Source organism: Typopeltis vanoorti, chromosome 5 (assembly GCF_054136105.1).
Source record: "Typopeltis vanoorti isolate ZY-2024b chromosome 5, IOZ_Tvanoo_1.0, whole genome shotgun sequence".
In the NCBI taxonomy this organism is placed as follows: domain Eukaryota; kingdom Metazoa; phylum Arthropoda; class Arachnida; order Uropygi; family Thelyphonidae; genus Typopeltis; species Typopeltis vanoorti.
This window is the reverse complement of record NC_143553.1, coordinates 65,199,753-65,219,058: the sequence shown is the minus strand read 5'-3', so window position 1 is coordinate 65,219,058 and position 19,306 is coordinate 65,199,753. Positions and strand designations below refer to the sequence as shown.

The following is a 19,306-nucleotide window of genomic DNA, read 5'->3' as shown; positions in this document are numbered from 1 at the left end:
CATATTGCAAGTCTAGCCGACCCTCAAAGTAGTGCAAGTCAAGGCAACTCATGGTAAAGGTAGAATAAGCTCTGATCACTATTCTTAATATTTTTATCCATAATGCACAGCCCATCTCCTTGTGGAGATCTATGATGCTATGTATTAAAGGCAAGCTTTCTACATTTATATCTCATCCGGAGATTTTTATTTAATAAGGTTAAAACTCCTTATGATAACTTGTTCTGTTAAAATAGTTATAAGCTCTGTATTACTAAAATCTTGATATTTCTAGCCTGGCTCCCACTGATGAGACTTCAATTAAGGTCGAAACCGGTCTGGTAGTGGCCCCTTGCCTTTAATACATAGCATCATACATCTCCTTAAGGAGATAGGTGTGCATTAAGGGTAAATATGAAGAATAGTGATCAGAGCTTATTCTACCTTTAACATGAGTTGCCTTGACTTGCACTACTTTGAGGGTCAGCTAGACTTGCTATACATGCAGGTGCAAACTTGATTTGTTCGTCTGTTTGCTTACTTGGGAAATGGAGTAAAACCAGGTTTAAAATAGCTTGGTATCTTTAACATTTATTATACCCAAGGTAAATTACTTTCTACAGATTGTACAGCATGACAAAATTTCATGCCGGCTGGGGCATCGCCTGGTTAAACAAGGCCCTTGTTGTTTTTGCCAGGGAACCAGGGTGAACAGTGAAAAGTCAGCTACTGGAACAAATCTGAAAACACACTCCAACTCAACATCAGAGTTAAAGATCAGTATTATCAACATAAGAAGCCTGAATGGCAAAGAAATGGAGCTAGCTGAGGAATTAGATAAGTATCAGATCGACATAATAGGGGTGACTGAAACAAAAAAGATAAAAACTGGTGAGATCTTTCTGAGCAATAAATACAAAATTTATATTCATGCAATAACAATCAAGGAAAGAAGAAGTAGCCATAGTATTCAACACTAAATACGAGGCTAATCTTCTGGAATGGCAGGCAGTCTCAAGTAGAGTGATGTGGGCAAATATCAGAATGTGGAAATGGACAATGAGACTTATTTGTGCCTATGGTCCCACAGAAGGTTCTACTAAGGTAGAAGTGGAGGAATTTTTTGATGCTTTAGAAAAAGCAACTGACACAATGAAAAAGGAAAAGTTGGTCCTTGTTGGGGATCTGAATAGCAGAGTAGGAAATGATTATGAGACATACAAAAATATTTTGGGAAAATTTGGAGAAAAGAGCAAAGCTAATAATAATGGCAAATACCTGTTGGATTTCTGCTCAGGACATGGACTGGTTATTACTAACACCATGTTCCAACATAAAAATGTGCACAAATTCACATGGAGAGAAGAGGCAAGGAATAAGAAAAGTCTCATTGACTATGTTATAGTTGATAGTCATGTTTTCTCCCTGGTGCAGGACACCAGAGTGCACAGAGGATTTGAAATTGGAAGCGATCACTATTTAGTCGAGCAGGATAAAATTGAATTTCATATTGAAAAGAATGTCAATGAAGAAAGTTTTAAAGCGAATAAAAGTTGAGCAGCTCTCAGATGTGCACTGTAGACTAAAACACAAAAAGATTATTGAAAAAAAAAAGAAAGAGTTTGAGAACAAGAACCAAACCTTGAAGAAAACCTGATTGATTCAGCCAGAGAGCCATGTGGTGAGGTTGTCTGCAAGGATAGAAAAATTAGAACTTCATGGTGGACACAGCACAGGAAGTTAAAGAAGCAGTGAAGGAAGAGAAGAAAGCATATCAAAAGTTCCTGGCAAATAAGTCAGCTTGTGCTCTTAGAGAATACAGAGACAAATGTAAGAAAGCTAAACACTGTGTAAAACTAGCTAAACAAAAGTCATGGGAGGACTTTGCCAAGAACATAGAAAATAAATATCAAGAAGGTGGTAAGATATTCTGGAGGTTGTTGAAGAAGCTAAGAAATGGAGGAAAGAGTGCTGTAAAAGGAGTTAGAGATGATAAAGGTGACATGAAAACGGGAGAAAAAGATATCCTTGAAGTATGGAGTAATTAATTCGAAAAATTGCTAAATGAAACAATCAGTGATAGCACAGTGGTAAAAAAACACTCATACAGTCAGGAATACATATCATATCCATACTTGAAGTAGAAAAAGCTGTCAAAAGCTTGAAATATGGAAAGGCAGCATGAGTAGATGATATTCGTCCAGAAAGCCTGAAGTATGGTGGTATAAAAGTCATACAGTGGCTGCACTGCATAGTTCAGAGGTCCTGGACAGAGGGACAAATTCCCGATGATTGGAGTAGAGCTCTCATAGTACCCATATATAAAAAGGGAAATAAAACTGAATGTGAAAATTACACAGGTATTTCCCTACTGAGTGTTCTTGGTAAGATTTATGCAAGTATATTTGAGAAATGGTTGAGAAGAATTGTGGAAGAATAGCTTGGTGAAGAACAAGCTGAATTCAGGCCAAATAGAGGCTGTCAGGATCAGATCTTCATTTTATGACAAGCATGGCTGGCCGAGTGGTTAATGTGTATGCTCTCCAGTCAAGAGGCTGCAGGTTCGAATCCTGCCGTTGGCATGGATGTTTGTGATTGTCTGTGGAAATACTAGTGGTGGTGGTCGGCGGTAGATGGCGTTGGTGTAGTTGCGGTCAGTTGGTGGATTGTGAGTGGTGGAAGCAGAGTTGTAGAGTAGATGCCCTCCCTTGATGAGTGTTTTGACTCCCTGGAGGTGACAAATAATAATAATAATAGTTGAGAAATCATGGGAATATAATAAAAATCTGTATTTAAGTTTTGTAGATCTGGAAAAGACATATGACAAGGTGCCAAGAGAGAAACTATTGAATACGCTACAGTTTTATGGTGTTAATGGGTCATTACATCAAGCAATACTTAGTCTTTATTTGAATCGTAAGGCAGCAGTTAGAATTGAAGGAAGTACAGGAAGATGGTTTAATGTTAAATCTGGTGTGAGACAAGGATGTACATTATCCCCTCTGTTATTCATTATCTATATGGATCACATTATGAAGGAAAGTGGTATTAAACCTGATATCAAAATTGGAGATGTTAATGTCAGCTCTTTGCTTTATTCGGATGACGTTATACTTCTAAATAAATCCGCTGCAAGTCTGCAGGATTCCTTGACTAAATTGAATAACTGTTGTAATAGATATAGTATGTAGGTCAGCAATAAAAAGACAATGAAGATAGGCAGAATCGTTGAAAATGGTCAACTGCGTTATGAATGGAGAACCTGTGGAACATGTAAAACATTTCAGCTGCTTAGGCATGATTTTTTAGTGAAGATGGTAAATTAAATATGGAAATAGACAACAGAATCAACAAAGCTGGTATGGTTGGAAGTCAACTGAATAAATTTATATGGAATAAGAGAGAAATTAGTTGGAACACTAAATTAGCTATATACAAAGACAGTGTTCAAACCAGTTTTAACTTATGGATCTGAGAGCTGGTCAGAAGTAAAACACTTGACCAAAGACTAGAGACAGCAGATATGAGAGTCCTGAGAAAGATTAGAGGCATGAACAGATGGCATCGATGGCAATATCATATTAAAAACGAGGATATTAGGAAAGAACTTGACATTGTCAGCATCCAGGAATGCATTAGCAGAGCTAATCTTAGGTGGTATGGTCACTTAAACAGAATGGGCAAGGAAAGATTAGTAAAACAAGTGTTCTCTGACAGGTTGGCAGGAAAAAGACCCAGAGGAAGACGAAGATATAGGTGGATTGATACGGTACAAAGTGCCTTAGACAATAGAAATATAAGGTCTGATAATGTTGGAGCCTTGACAAATAACAGGCTGATTTGGAGGAAAATTGTAGATAGGAAGTTAGTAATGTTGTAAATTTTTCATGTAGTAATATCAAATCCTGTACACCCCTTGAGGGTGCATAGCAGGAATTTGATGATGATGGTATTTTAGCAGAGACTCTTCGCCTTCTTCTTTTGCTTAAAATTGCAACAGATTTTTTTTTTTGTAGGATGCACATTACTATGATATTCAGTGCTTAACCACTGCAGATATGTTGAAAATATAATAGGAAGGATATCCTGTATGGAATGATTCAAAATCTATGCTCATTTTTAAGATTTTTTACTGCAACTCCTCCTCCCCCCCTCTCCTCTCCTGGAACTCAGTTACATAACTACTTTAAATTTCTACTGGTTTGAAAGCTTTCAGACAGTATTCAAAATCTCTTATTTCAGTTTACCGTTTTGACAAAAGAAATAAAGTAATAATATTGTTGTGTATTCGAAGCTTCTAATTCTGTACTCTTTCTTTGCATCTGAAATCAACTGTTCAGCGGTTCTGCTGAAATTATTCTAAGATTTAGAAATACTATGCTATATTTTCAATATGTAAAACTGTTTTTGCATACTACACAAAAGTAAGTTCAGTTGTGTTATTTTATTTTTTTTATTTATTTATTTATTTTTAATTCTAAATATTACTACTTCTACTGCTACTGGTTGTTATTTCTGAAATACGTCTTAGAAATGCTCAACAATAAAACTCTTAGCTGGAGGAAAAAGCTAAAGTCTTAGATTAACTCTTACTTATGGCTCAAAATAAATTTTATATATACAAAAATCATTAATTGTCCAGAAATGCCTGTCTTACTGGATGGATGGACAATATTGAATATATGCTAAAGTATAGCATTTGAATGTACAGGTAGTTTGCAACTTTATGAGTTAATTCATTCCTGACATGTGCTCACAATGCAAAAACTCAAAAAGTGTTAATTTATTTCCCTTGGATGTAATGTTAAAAACTGGTTATATTCTCATCAATGAAATTTGACCACAACAATGTTAAAGTCAACAAAATAATAGTTTAAATAAATAGTTAATCTAACTAATGAAATAAAGAGCCAAACACTTCGGCGATGTTAAAATTATTTAAATTAAGGGGATATTTAATCCCACAATATTTCAAAGCCGAATAAGAAAATTCTAAGATAGAAATCAAAGAGTTTCATGCGAATATAGCAAACTATAAAAGTTCGGCGAGTCCAAGCGTGAGCAAATACCTGGGTGGTACAATACCAGGCAGCTCGTTGTAAAGGTGGATAAAGCTAGGATCGCTATTCTTAGTATTTGCCCTAATGTAAAACTCATCCTTTAGTAGATGTATATTGTTTTACATTAAAGGAGATGGTCACTACCCAGACCAGTTTCAACCTTTATTGAGGTCTCATCAGTGATTAGGTAGACCAAATAATACCAAGATTATAGTGATAATAACTTTAATACTTTACTGTACAAGTTGTCAAAAAGGTGCACAGATAAATTAATGAAATAAAGAGCCAAAAGGCTTCACTTCAGTGATGTCAAAATTATTTAAATTAAGGGGATTTCGGCTTTGAAATAATGTGGGATTAAATATCCCCTTAATTTAAACATTGCCAAAGTGAAGCTTTTTGGCTCTTTATTTCATTAATTTATCTGTGTACCTTTTTGAAAACTCATACTGTAAAGTATTAAAGCTATTATCACTATAATCTTGGTATTATTTGGTCTACCTACTCACTGATGAGACCTCAATAAAGGTTGAAACTGGTCTGGATAGTGACCTATCTCCCTTAATGTAAAACAACATACATCTCCTAGGGGATGAGTTTTACATTATGGCAAATACTAAGAATAGCGATCCTAGCTTTATCCACCTTTACAACGAGTTGCCCGGTATTGTACCACCCAGGTGTTTACTCACGCTTGTACTCGTCAAACTTTTATAGTTTGCTATATTTGGCATGAAATTCTTTGATTTCTATCTTAGAGTTTTCTTATTCGGCTTTGAAATAATGTGGGATTAAATATGCCCTTAATTTAAATAAAGTTAATCTAACAATACTTAAAGTGCATACAGTGATACATACACAGTTGAAGTGCTTAGGTATTATTTCACACAATGATCTTTAACAGTCATTCTGGCTGCATTTTGTTTATAATCATGTTTTTTTCCCACTGTTATTCCTCTTTGCTGTTTCTTTTTATTAGCACCATTCTCTGCAGTATTACTTCGCTTCATACTGAACAGTATTAATAAGAGGAGGGTGATAAATTTGAAATAAGGCAAGGTAGCAAAAATGAAGAGCAACATGACCATTTGTTAATATCAGTGTGGAATCTGCTTTGTTATGTGAGTGAGTGAGACACTCATCTGCCTAAACAAATGCACACAAGTAATACTGTATTGTATAGCTGCACACATGTTTTGAAATGCCTATTTATAAATGTTTTTCATTATTTATTGCAATTAATATTTATATTTTCGATTTTGTTGATACTTGAAAAAATCGAACTCGTAAATCAAAAATTTGCAAAGTGGGAACTGCTTATATGTACACTGCTTGGAAAGAAGTCACTGGTGAGGAACAAGCAGCCAGCCATGGTACTCACCTTAATAAGATGTAGGAGACCTCCTTTCGCTGCAGTGACTGCAGCAATCTTATGGGACATACTTTCCATAAGCATATGATAGCAATCAGTGGGAATTTTCAACCATTCTTCCTGTAGGCATGTAATGAGGTCATGGACTGTTATGGAGCAGACATCCCTTGACCTCACCTGATGCTCCAGTTCATCCCACAGATGGTCAGGACTCCACCATGAAGTTACAGAAGCATCCTTATGACACAGTGCACTTCCTTGCTGAAAAAGAGACACTGGTCACTTCCCTAGAAACACCACAAAGTAGGAAGCATTGCATTGTCCATAATGTTCAGATACCTCTCAGAGTTCAGTGTTTGTGGCACTACAAACAGAGGTGTGAGGCCAAACCAGAAAGAACAGGACCATACCATCACACTGCCACCTCTAAATTCCATAGTTGAGTTTACACATTTGTCTGCTGACAAATGGTGCTTTTTACATATTATCCTTCATAGCACCGTATGATCATGTTCGGTGAGAGTAGTGGGTCGTCCACTGCAGGTAGCACTTGCAGTTGACTCCCTGCACTTTCATCTCAGTATGGTATTAACATAACTAACTGTTGACCTGGGATTGCCCAGTTTGTTTTTCAACAGTTTTCCAAACAGATGGCCTGCAACATGGCATCCTATCACAATATCTTTTTCGTAAACCATCAGTTCCCTTCTCACAGCCATTTCACCTGGACACAATTGTATTGACTTGGGGGCATCATATTCCTCCAATTTTTACTGGTTACAAACATGTGACTCATTACATGGCACAATACACCTTGCCTGTGGAGGATGTCCATTGACTTCTTTCCAATCAGTGTACGAAAATCTAGAAATACAATTCAGAATAACCAGAAGTCATAATAATTACTGATTGAGCCAGTGGATGAAGGGTGATTTGGTCCACTTTTTTTAAAAGGAATATAATGGATTCCATTATGAATGTGTCCCCCCCAAAAAAAACAAACAAACAAACATAGAACATTCTGAAAACAAAAATGGAAAGTATCTGAGGAATTAAAAAGAGCACAGAAAGTAAAAAATGCAGTCATTAGAGAGATACAAAAATTCTTTTTTTTTTATATATCTGTAGAATTATAGAGACAACTAACATGTTTTTACTTTATAATAACCTTTGTCATTTCACTGTCACCTTTCTGTTATGGTCATCATTATCACACACACAAAAACTAATTAACATAATACAGATTTACTCACAGTTTTTATTAGCATAGAATTTTGTTCTAGTATTATGGCCATCTCTCAAATTAAACAACTAGAACAGAAATTGGTAGATTCATCAATGAAAATGTGAACTGCACATACGTGGTATAGAGTGACATGGTCTAAATAAATTTAAGTTTCTAATAAAATAACTTTGAGTGTATAAAAAATTTTTACACACTCTTTTCAATATGAAATTCAATTTTATCTTGCTCAAGACTCCATGGTGATCACTTCCAATGTCAAATCCTCTGTACACTCTAGGTTGCACCAGAGAGAAAACATCATTATCAACAATAACATAGTCAATGAGACTTTTCGTATTCCTTGACTCTTCTCTCCATGTGAATTTGTGTACATTTTATGTTGGAACATGGTGTTAGTAATAATCCATCCATGTCCTGAGCAGAAATCCAACAAGTATTTGCCAATATTATTAGCTTTGTTCTTTTCTCCAAATTTTCCCAAAACATTTTTATACGTCTGACAATCTTTTCCTACTCTGTTATTTAGATCCCCAACAAGGACCAACTTTTCATTTTTCATTGTGTCAGTAATAAAATTCTTTGAATATATATTTTTAGTTATGTTTAGTATGTGATTCCTTTCTCAGGTTTAAGTTGTTTTAATATATTTTTTTATTGCTCTTTCAGTGGCAGTACTGATATATTAAAAAAACGCCTTAAAAGTTTCTATAGAGAACAGAAAGTGGCTCGAAGTCATCTGAAGGGTAGGATAAATAAATGCCCTTATCAGTATCTTTGTATTATTGATTTTGAAGCAACCTGTGAAGCTGAAAATAAATATCATTATCCTCATGAAATTATTGAATTCCCAGCAGTGCTAGTGAATACACAAGAAAAGAAAGTGGTATGTTGATAAATCAGTCTAATGTTTTTGGTAAAGAATCTTTAGAAAGTATTGTGTACTGATTAGATTCATCAAAATAATGATGCACTATTTTTATCTCTTAACCTTGCCTTATTCTATTAATAAACTATTTCAAAATGCTTAAGGTAATGAAAGAAAATATAATGTTAATGTATTTTAATGGAATTATTATTTCATTAAAATACATTAAAATAGCTGTAATCATATATAATCTGACTTATTCAGGATAAGGACAGGTTTGGTATATACAGTTTGACACTGTGAAAAAATTTTTTGAAATATTTAACAAAAAGAGAGAGATTTTTCTCCATCTTTTTCCTGGAAAATCTGCACACCATTTACAGAGATATCCAAATTGTTTTTGTTTTGCTGTAATGAAGAGTGCAACCTATCAAATAGAGTTTTATTAAGTCTAATTGATTTTTACTTGCTACTTTATTTTCTAAATATTATTCACTTATTATTATTAAGATTAATCTGGTCAGCCTTTTTAAATTTTTTATTTGTAACCAAAAAGTAATTCTAATGTATTTTAAGGTGCTACATCAAAATCTGCAGAACAGAAGCACTGAGTTATTATATTTATTTATTTTTAAATTGCCAGGCTAAAATATTAATCATGCTTAGCAAATGATGTAGTAAGGTTTCTTTGTATTAAATGTTTACCAAAGAAATCTTAATATATTCTAGCCAAAGTGAGAAATTACTCCAAGTATAGAAAGGTAAATAATTTCATTAATCAGTATCATCTGTGGTAATTACATATAAATTCAATTCATCCAGTCTCTTTATTCACATCTATACATGCAAGCACAAGTGTAAATTGATAACTTTTACTCTCACATATACTTTCATTCTATTAAACCTGCTTAAAAAATTCTGTGTTGAGTTCAAGAAAATAAACCAGTGGAAAAATCTCATAATGAGAAAACAGAAGCCATGAATGTCATCACAAACTACATTCAAGAGCAGTCAAAACATTCAGTTCTCTGTGGACAGATTAAAGCAGGCAAATTTTATATTAATCCATATACTGAATTATTGACTCCATAGTGAGGCAGAATGCTCATTGCAGGAGGCCAATCAAAGGTCACAGTATCTATTGTGCCATACTTTGAAAACATTTGCTGTTGGAATTCTCCATTTACTAGTAATGCATCCCATTCATTCACCACTTGCTGTGAAGGAAATTGCCTTTTCACATCTATAGCTACCTGGTAGACTACATTTCCCTTAATTTGTTTTCATATTCAACATTCGAGTCCTGAGATAGTCTTAGTCATCACTTGTTTCTACACACACAGTCTCTCTCTCTCTTTCTCTTTGTGTGTGTGTGTGTGTGTGTGTGTCTTATTGCCCATGTAATGAGGAGACCAGATATGAACAGAAATCTAAATTTGGCCTGATTTTGCCTTTATGCAGTGGAATTATCACTTCTATATCCCTTCTTATCAGATTCCTTCACATTGTAACAGTTTTCTGATTTATCTTTACGACTTTTGTGATTTGTTCCCTGAACTTCAACTTTCAATCCACCAAGTTTCCCAGATCTCATGCTTCTTCCACTTCCTGGAGCAAAGTTCCTCCAATATGATAAACCTCATTCTCTTTTCTCTGGTCAAAGTACATGACTTTACACTTAGTAACATTGAAGTAACATTCCTGTTCTTCAGCCCATAGTGCCAACATATTCAAATCCTCTTGTAATAGCATCACATGAGAGCTTCCTGACATTGCTGTTCCTAATTTCACCATCAGCCAAACAATTGAACATTTCTTCTCAAACTTTGAACTGTATCGTTGATAGATAAATTAAACAACAGTGATCAAAGACCATAACAAATATAGTATCCCAGTTTTCACCTTTCTTTTTTTGGGATATTGTACTCCCATACACAACATGCTGGCTCCTTTTAGCCAGCCATCCCTACCAACTGAATATCTATTCCCATTCTGATCCATTTCAGCAGTAGTTCTTCATGCAGTACTTTATTGTATGCTTTAACAAAATCCAGAAAATCATCATATAAGCATTTCCTCTGTCCAGTACATTTGCCACCATATAAAATGTAACCAGGTTACTTGAAGCATGACCTTCCATTATAACAGATCCAAGCTGATCTTTTGAAAGATTTCTGTTCTCATCAATCCAGGTGTATATTCTATCTCTGTCTGTCTCAGCCTGTTTAAAACCTTCATCACTAAATGCAATATATATATACAGGGTGTTCGGGATAAATTTGACAGTTTCGTAAGGAAAAAGAAAATCTTCTTTGTATCTATTAAATTTAATGAATTGACAAAAAAACATTACAGGCAGAGTTAATTACAATACTATCAACAAGATTTACTCAAAATAACCACCATTAGCATCGATCACAGCTTCAATTCTGCTTCGGAACCTCGAACAAGCTGATGCTACAGTCTCCCTGGGAAGGGCCGCAAAAACTGTTTTAATTTTATCCATTAACTGGGCTTTTGTATTACTGGAAGTGCGATTGGTGTCTTTTTCAACTGCGCCCCATACAAAATAATCCATGGGGTTAAGGTCTGGGGAGTTTGGAGGCCAAACATTTGGACTGGTGAAGTCGTAGAAATTTTCAGACAACCATTTTTGACTTTTCCCAGAGGTGTGGCAAGGGGCCGAATCCTGCTGCCATACATACGGCCTACCATTGGCTACCCTTGTTATCCAGGGCTTGACTACAGTTAGCAACTCCACGAACAAAGCCCGAATTCCAATGCCAGGGTTCTTCAACACCTGTTCCTGCAGATTTGCGAGGAATTCTGCTGTACGAACGCAATCAGATCGTCTGCTAGGGATCTTTCTTCTTGCTACATCCTCGTAGTCACCATTGCAAGTCTCTAGTTCATGCCTGATTGTTTTTACTGTATTCAGGGAGCATTGGGCAGCAGTCGTAATATCCTTATTTTGATGGCGGGCACGAATCATCATGATACAAGTTATTCTCTTCCATGATTCAGGTGGGTTTCAGCTATCCATCCTTTCTGACATCTTGTATATGAATGAAGAAGGGTCCAAACTTTTAAATGAAGAGAAGTGTGTGTTAATACATGTAACTTACGGAAAAATATAATTAATTATAAATATGTCAAATTTATCCCGAACACCCTGTATATATATATATATATCAGGGGCATATAATCATGGACTGTGCTAGATGTGTGGTGCACTCCCATGGAATAGCAGTATCACCAATATTATATTTTTGCATTTGTTCCTGTTAAAGACTCCCCTAATTATTTCCTGGGTTTGTGTGATTCCTAAAATTAAACACAATATACTAATGCTTCATGAAGAGGACACTTTGACGTGTAAACATTGCATTATTGCATTAATAGCCTGGGTGTGCAGTCACAAATACAGACACCTTTGAGCCCTTTGAACAGACGTACAAATGGCACAGCGGGTCAAATTCTTAGCGTTCCAGTGGTTTTAAACCACCCAGAAGGTGAGGCAGGGTGTGTTCTGAGACAGTAGCATCCAGAAATCAGTAGCTGTGATTGGTTATTGTGTCAACCAGTCCAGCACCATCATTTTTTATGAGTTGCTGTTTTCTGCCAGAACTTTTGCAGATTATATGATTGTAGTTTAAGGGGATAAGCCTCATCCTCTTCTTCCAAATTTACTATTATATTTATACCAGCTCGTGTTGTACGAGAAGCAGCTAAAGAATTGTCAGTACCCTTGACCATTTTGTTTAATTTGAGTCTTGGGTCTGGGTTAGTCCCGATCGGGTGGAAAGAGGGGAAAATAGTTCCACTGCATAAAGGTGGTTCCAAGACTGCTGTAGTAAATTACTGACCAATTAGCATATCAGGAATCATTGTCAAGGTCTTAGAGAAAATAGTCGAGGAAAATACAAGATTGGATAGAAGAAAATAGGATACTGTATCGGGGACAGCATGGTTTTGTGAAGGGTAGGTCATGCCTCAGTAACTTGCTCACGTATTATAACACAGTGACGGCTGAACTGGATAAGGGTAATGGGTTTACGGTGATTCTACTGGACCTTGCCAAGGCCTTTGACAGGATTCCACATGGAATTCTAATCAGTAAATTGCAGCATATGGGAATGGACATAGGGTTGGTGAGATGGATAGGAGGGTGGTTGACGGAGAGATATCAGAGAGTGGTTTACTCGGGAGTAGAGTCCACAAGACGGCCTGTGACTAGTGGTGTGCCACAAGGATCTGTTCTTGGACCACTGCTGTTTAATTTGTTCATAAATGATATAGGAAATGATCTGAGAGGAACAGTTCATTTGTTTGCGGATGATGCGAAGTTGGGTAGGGCAATAGTGAATGCAGATGACGTCAAAATTTTGCAGGATGATTTGGATAGATTGGAGGTCTGGGCTAAGGAGAATGGATGTCAGTTTAATGTGGCAAAATGTAAGGTTATGCATTTTGGGGTGAAAAGATTGGCAGCAGTTTACTGCATTGGTGGAACCGTGCTCCAAAGTTTAGCCAAAAACTGGCAAACCTCCTAAAATCCACCAAACCTCACACACAAAAAGAAATATTTGAACAGCACAATGTAGTCTATAAATTTCCCTGCCAAAAAGACTGTGACATCACCTACACAGGTTCCACCATCAGGTCTTTATGGGCAAGACTACAAGAACACTTCCGTGACTGTAACATCCCTATTCCAGAACATTTAAACACTAAAAAACGCAACATCAAAAAGAAAAATCGTATACAAAACACAGGAAAAACGGAAATAGCTGTTCACGCCCTTGAACAAAAACACACCCCGCAGATAGACAAAGCCATCATAATAGACAGACAAGACAATGAAACAATGCTCAGAATATCGGAAACAATAGCTATAAAGTGTGACGCGAACTCTATCAACGTACACAGGCCCTACATAATCTCCGAGGTTTGGAACTTCACAACATAAAATTGAGGTCACAACCCCGACCAATAGGAGACAACACAAACACCTCTAAAGCAGAAGCACTCACCCGACCTGACATAGCTTCCACTTTCCCAATGTGTTCAGATGACGACCACTAATAGTTGAAACGGTCCACACCCCGTCAACCACCTTTCCCCTTCCCCCTCCCCATTTTAAAAAAATTAACCCTTTCATTTTTTCCCCACCCTATATAAAAGTATATGTTTCTATATGTTACGAAAAAAAAACCCGGGTTTTTCTAACTTATTCTACCAAACTGCCTACCCCCCACACACACACTCTGCAGTTTTCGACATCGCAGACTGAGGAAAAGCCACAACACCCAGAAAAAGGTATGTGCAATTTTCTATTCCTTAGGCTACATATACTTTTTAGTACATCTACACTCATAATGCCCTAAGAATCCATGAGTAAATAGCCAATGACATTCAAACAGGGGTACTCCTATACTGAAGCAGGCAAAATAGCTGTAATCATAATAGTTTATAAAGAGGAGTAACATGGGAGTTTTCCCAGAAATAATATACATAATTTTCTTGTGTCTTATAACCATACAACCCCTAACATTGGCTCTCTACTCATAACTCCCCCACCAACACCCAACCCCCCCCCTCGATCACAAACACCATTAAAAATAGCCTTCACCTAACGCACATACCAACATAAGCTTATGTCATGGTCGCACGTCACATGTCCAATGAGTGCATAAACTTTACAAAAAGTACATACCAAAAAACCATCCTAACATACACCGCTCAAAAAATACACATAACTTTCCTCAAAAAATGCCTCGATCACAACATCACACCAAAATTCGCGACGGTACACGGCAACAGCACGATTCACGGAAACAAAAAAATCTGCTACCGAGCATCCCGTGCCCTCATAAAACAAGCCATAAACAACAGATTTAAAAAGAAACAACAAGCATATTCATACATTCACAAAACAAAATACAGATTGAAAAAGCTACTAACCACTAACGAATGGGCAGTTTTTTGGGATAATACCCAATCGCACATCAACGACTACACGCTATTATTAGAAGATCGACACGCAAAGAAATGGTACACACTAACAAACACCCAATACAACAATTGCGTCGCTTCCAACCCTTCGGATATTTCCGCCCTAGAACCAACAAAAAACAATTCCATTATCAATCTATCACACCACAATCTCACGCCCGATGAAATCACCATCCTGAACAAAGGATTAAACTTTGATGTTTCCCCAAAATACATACAAAACAGTGACATCATTACCGAAATGCAAGCGAAATTAGAGTTTGACCCTAACAAAGAAACAATATTCCACAAAATTAACAACATCATAAACAGTAAAATAATAATTAAACCCAACATCACCCCCAACTTACAAGAAGCCCTTTTATCCCTAAAGAAGAACCCCAACATTATTATCAATAAAGCGGACAAAGGGGACACTGTAGTCATCACAAACCAAGCTGATTACCACAACAAGATAACAGCCATCTTAACCGACCCACACACCTACCGAAAAATACAAATTGACCCCACCTCCGACCTCATAAAACAAATCAACGATACCCTACACATCCTAAAAAATGAAAATAAAATTGACAAAACCACACTGAAAAACACAATCTCCCGCACCACACGCACCCCTTGTATGTTCGGACAAATAAAAACCCACAAAGACGGGTACCCGATGAGACCAATAGTCTCCTACAAAAATACCACCACAGCCCCTTTATCAAAATTCGTAGCGAAACTCCTCAAACCTTTAACCACAACGTCCAACTTCATGATAAAAAACACGGACGACCTTTTCAAAAAAATAAAAAACCTAACCCTATCCCAAGAAGACATCCTCACTTCCTTGGATGCGGCCTCTTTATACACTAACGTGGATGTCCCCAGAACTTTAGACATCGTACACACACTACTCACAGAAGACCACACCCTGCACTCTCGTACTAAACTAACGCCCATTGACATTATTAACTTAATAAAACTAGTAATCTCGGCAAACTTCTTCAAGTTCAACAACAACGTGTACATACAAATCTTCGGACTCCCCATGGACCAAAACATCAGTGGACAACTAGCAGAATTATTCCTGGCACATATAGAATCACTTCTACTCCACCCTTCCCTTCCCCCCGGCATCACCTTTTATGGCAGATACGTAGACGATATTCTGTGCATTGGTAATCCCACACACATCACCACCTTAAAAACATCCCTAAACAGCTACAGCAACAGATTAAAATTCACCACTGAAACCGAACAGAACAAATCCATCAACTTCTTAAACTTGACATTAACCAGAACACACAACAAAATAGCAACGAAAATATACCACAAACCCTCACACATCGGAAACTACCTCCATTTTCACTCATACCATCCGTATTCTGTTAAAGAATCCGTCATCTTATCACAATTCATAAATGCTTACAAATTTTCAACCAATCAAAATAGCCTAAACGCTGAAATAAAAAAACTAACACAGATCTTCTTAAATCGCAACTATCCTACACAATTGATTAACTACGCAAACAAGACGGCAAAAAACCGCCGAAACAACCCAAGTACCAAAACGAACTTCCCTACACAAAAAATTATCAAACTACCATACACCCAAAACACATACAAAGCCTATAAATACATCTTCAAACATACTGACTACAAACTGGTATTCACCACTAGCCAAAAACTGGCAAACCTCCTAAAATCCACCAAACCTCACACACAAAAAGAAATATTTGAACAGCACAATGTAGTCTATAAATTTCCCTGCCAAAAAGACTGTGACATCACCTACACAGGTTCCACCATCAGGTCTTTATGGGCAAGACTACAAGAACACTTCCGTGACTGTAACATCCCTATTCCAGAACATTTAAACACTAAAAAACGCAACGTCAAAAAGAAAAATCGTATACAAAACACAGGAAAAACGGAAATAGCTGTTCACGCCCTTGAACAAAAACACACCCCGCAGATAGACAAAGCCATCATAATAGACAGACAAGACAATGAAACAATGCTCAGAATATCGGAAACAATAGCTATAAAGTGTGACGCGAACTCTATCAACGTACACAGGCCCTACATAATCTCCGAGGTTTGGAAGCTTCACAACATGAAATTGAGGTCACAACCCCGACCAATAGGAGACAACACAAACACCTCTAAAGCAGAAGCACTCACCCGACCTGACATAGCTTCCACTTTCCCAATGTGTTCAGATGACGACCACGAATAGTCGAAACGGTCCACACCCTGTCAACCACCTTTCCCCTTCCCCCTCCCCATTTTAAAAAAAAATTAACCCTTTCATTTTTTCCCCACCCTATATAAAAGTATATGTTTCTATATGTTACGAAAAAAAAAACCCGGGTTTTTCTAACTTATTCTACCAAACTGCCTACCCCCCCCCACACACGCACTCTGCAGTTTTCGACATCGCAGACTGAGGAAAAGCCACAACACCCAGAAAAAGGTATGTGCAATTTTCTATTCCTTAGGCTACATATACTTTTTAGTACATCTACACTCATAATGCCCTAAGAATCCATGAGTAAATAGCCAATGACATTCAAACAGGGGTACTCCTAAACTGAAGCAGGCAAAATAGCTGTAATCATAATAGTTTATAAAGAGGAGTAACATGGGAGTTTTCCCAGAAATAATATACATCATGTAAGTATATTTGAGAAATGGTTGAGAATGATTTTGGGAGGCGTGCTTGGTGAAGAACAAGCTGGATTCAAACCAGATAGAGGCTGTCAGGATCATATTTTCACTTTAAGACAAATAGTTGAGAAATCATTGGAATATATAACAAAGATCTGTATTTAAGTTTGTAGATCTGGAAAAGGCATATGACAAGTTGCTAAGAGAAAAGCTTTTCAAAACACTACAGTTATATGCTATCGATGGGGAATTATATAGTAATACTTAGTCTTTATTTGAGTTGTAAATCAGCAGTTAGAATTGAAGGAAATACAGGAAGATGGTTTGATGTTAAATCTGGTGTGAGACAAGGATGTACATTATCCCCTCTGTTATTCATTATCTATATGGATCACATTATGAAGGAAAGTGGTATTAAACCTGATATCAAAATTGGAGATGTTAATGTCAGCTCTTTGCTTTATGCGATGATGTTATACTTTTAAATAAATCCAGTACAAGTCTGCAAGATTCCCTGACTAAATTGAATAACTGTTATAATAGATTTGGTATTGAAGGTCAGCAATAACAAGACAAAGACAATGAAAATAGGCACAAGCTATGAAAATATGAACTGCATTGTGAATGGAGAACCTATAGAACAAGTAAAACATTTCAGCTACCTAGGCACAATTTTTAGTGAAGATAGTAAATTAAATATGGAAATAGACAACAGAACCATTGGTATGGTTGGCTTTCAACCATACCAACAAAGCTGGTATGGTTTGAAGTCAACTGAATAAATGTATATGGAATAAGAGAGAAATTAGTCAAAACACTAAATTAGCTGTATAGAAGACAGTGTTTGTCTGTTCAGACAAATTTTAACTTATGGATTTGAGAGCTGGGTTAGAAATAAAACACTTGACCAAAGACTACAGACCACAGATATGAAAGTTCTGAGAAAGATTAGGAGTGTGAACTTGGGAATATCATATTAAAAATGAGGATATTAGGAAAGAACTTAATATTGTTAGCATCCAGGAATGTGTTAGCAGCGCTAATCTCAGGTGGTATGGTCACTTAAACAGAATAGGAGAGGAAAGATTAGCAAGACAAGTGTTCTCTGCTGGATTGTCAGGAAAATGACTCAGAGGTCTTATTTTTATGGATACAACACCACTGAAAACGTACTCTACGATGAGTTGTGGATAAAGGGATGCAGATTACAGTCCTTCTGGTATATAGGCCTTTTTATTATAACCAAAAATCTGTCTGCATGCTCCATGATAGAGTGAGGGTGACCTCTTAGCAAATGCGTGAAACACATTCCATTGGTTTGAAACGCTGTCCAGAGCCTGGATACATTGTGTCGTATCCAGGTTCCAAACTCTTTGGCAATATCAGTAATTCTGCAGCCGCCTTCAAGCTTTCCAGTAATTCTTCTCTGTTTGAAATCATCTAGATGATGTCTTTGAGACATTATAAGACATCCAAGTTTTCAACTTTATTCCTTCACGAAAAAAGTTTCCTTCAACTTAGCGCAGACTTTTATCCTGTTAAGTGCTACCACATGACCCCTTTGCACTCGATTTGAATGTGATTTGAAATCTACTTTGAATTTCTACTTGAAATCTTCAGTTATACAATTTGCCACAAGCTGATTTGTCTGAATTTGTGTTTGTAATCTTCAGAAATAGTTCTTCCTTAGGTTTTGGACACCAGGGTATTTTGATTAATATAGAATACATAATTGGTTGTTAGACATTGAATTTTCTGTAATGGCTAGCTTGGGCTTTGAAAGGGTAGGTCTTACTTTTAGCAATCTACTTGCATTTTATGGAAAAAAGTGAAGAATGTTGTTGTTGGATAATTGACTCACATATTGTGGTATTTTGGTAGTTAAAAAAATTGTTTGACAGATTGCTATCTGACAACTTCTTGTACTGCTGAAGAAAGATGGGAATGAATAAATGATTATTGAGGACAGCAAGGTAGTTCTCTGAAAGGCATCATATGTGGAGGGATGGGGGAATTACATCTCCCATAAAATGAAGATGAGTAGTTATATATCGTGGGTTTGTTCTTGATCACCACTGTTCAATTTAGATGTTAATTGTATTTCTTCCCACTCC

General features: G+C 36.6%; 1 protein-coding gene across 5 annotated transcripts in view; it reads left to right on the top strand.

The window, feature by feature from the left end:
• LOC150106482 (3'-5' exoribonuclease 1-like) overlaps positions 1-19,306 on the top strand; it is a 170,474-nt gene that overhangs the window by 21,406 nt on the left and 129,762 nt on the right. For all 5 annotated transcript variants that reach the window (XM_090393151.1, XM_090393153.1, XM_090393152.1 and 2 more), the window contains exon 3: positions 8,324-8,540. In XM_090393151.1, coding sequence (XP_090249277.1) covers positions 8,324-8,540 — 217 coding nt within the window. The remainder of the gene's footprint in view (positions 1-8,323; positions 8,541-19,306) is intronic.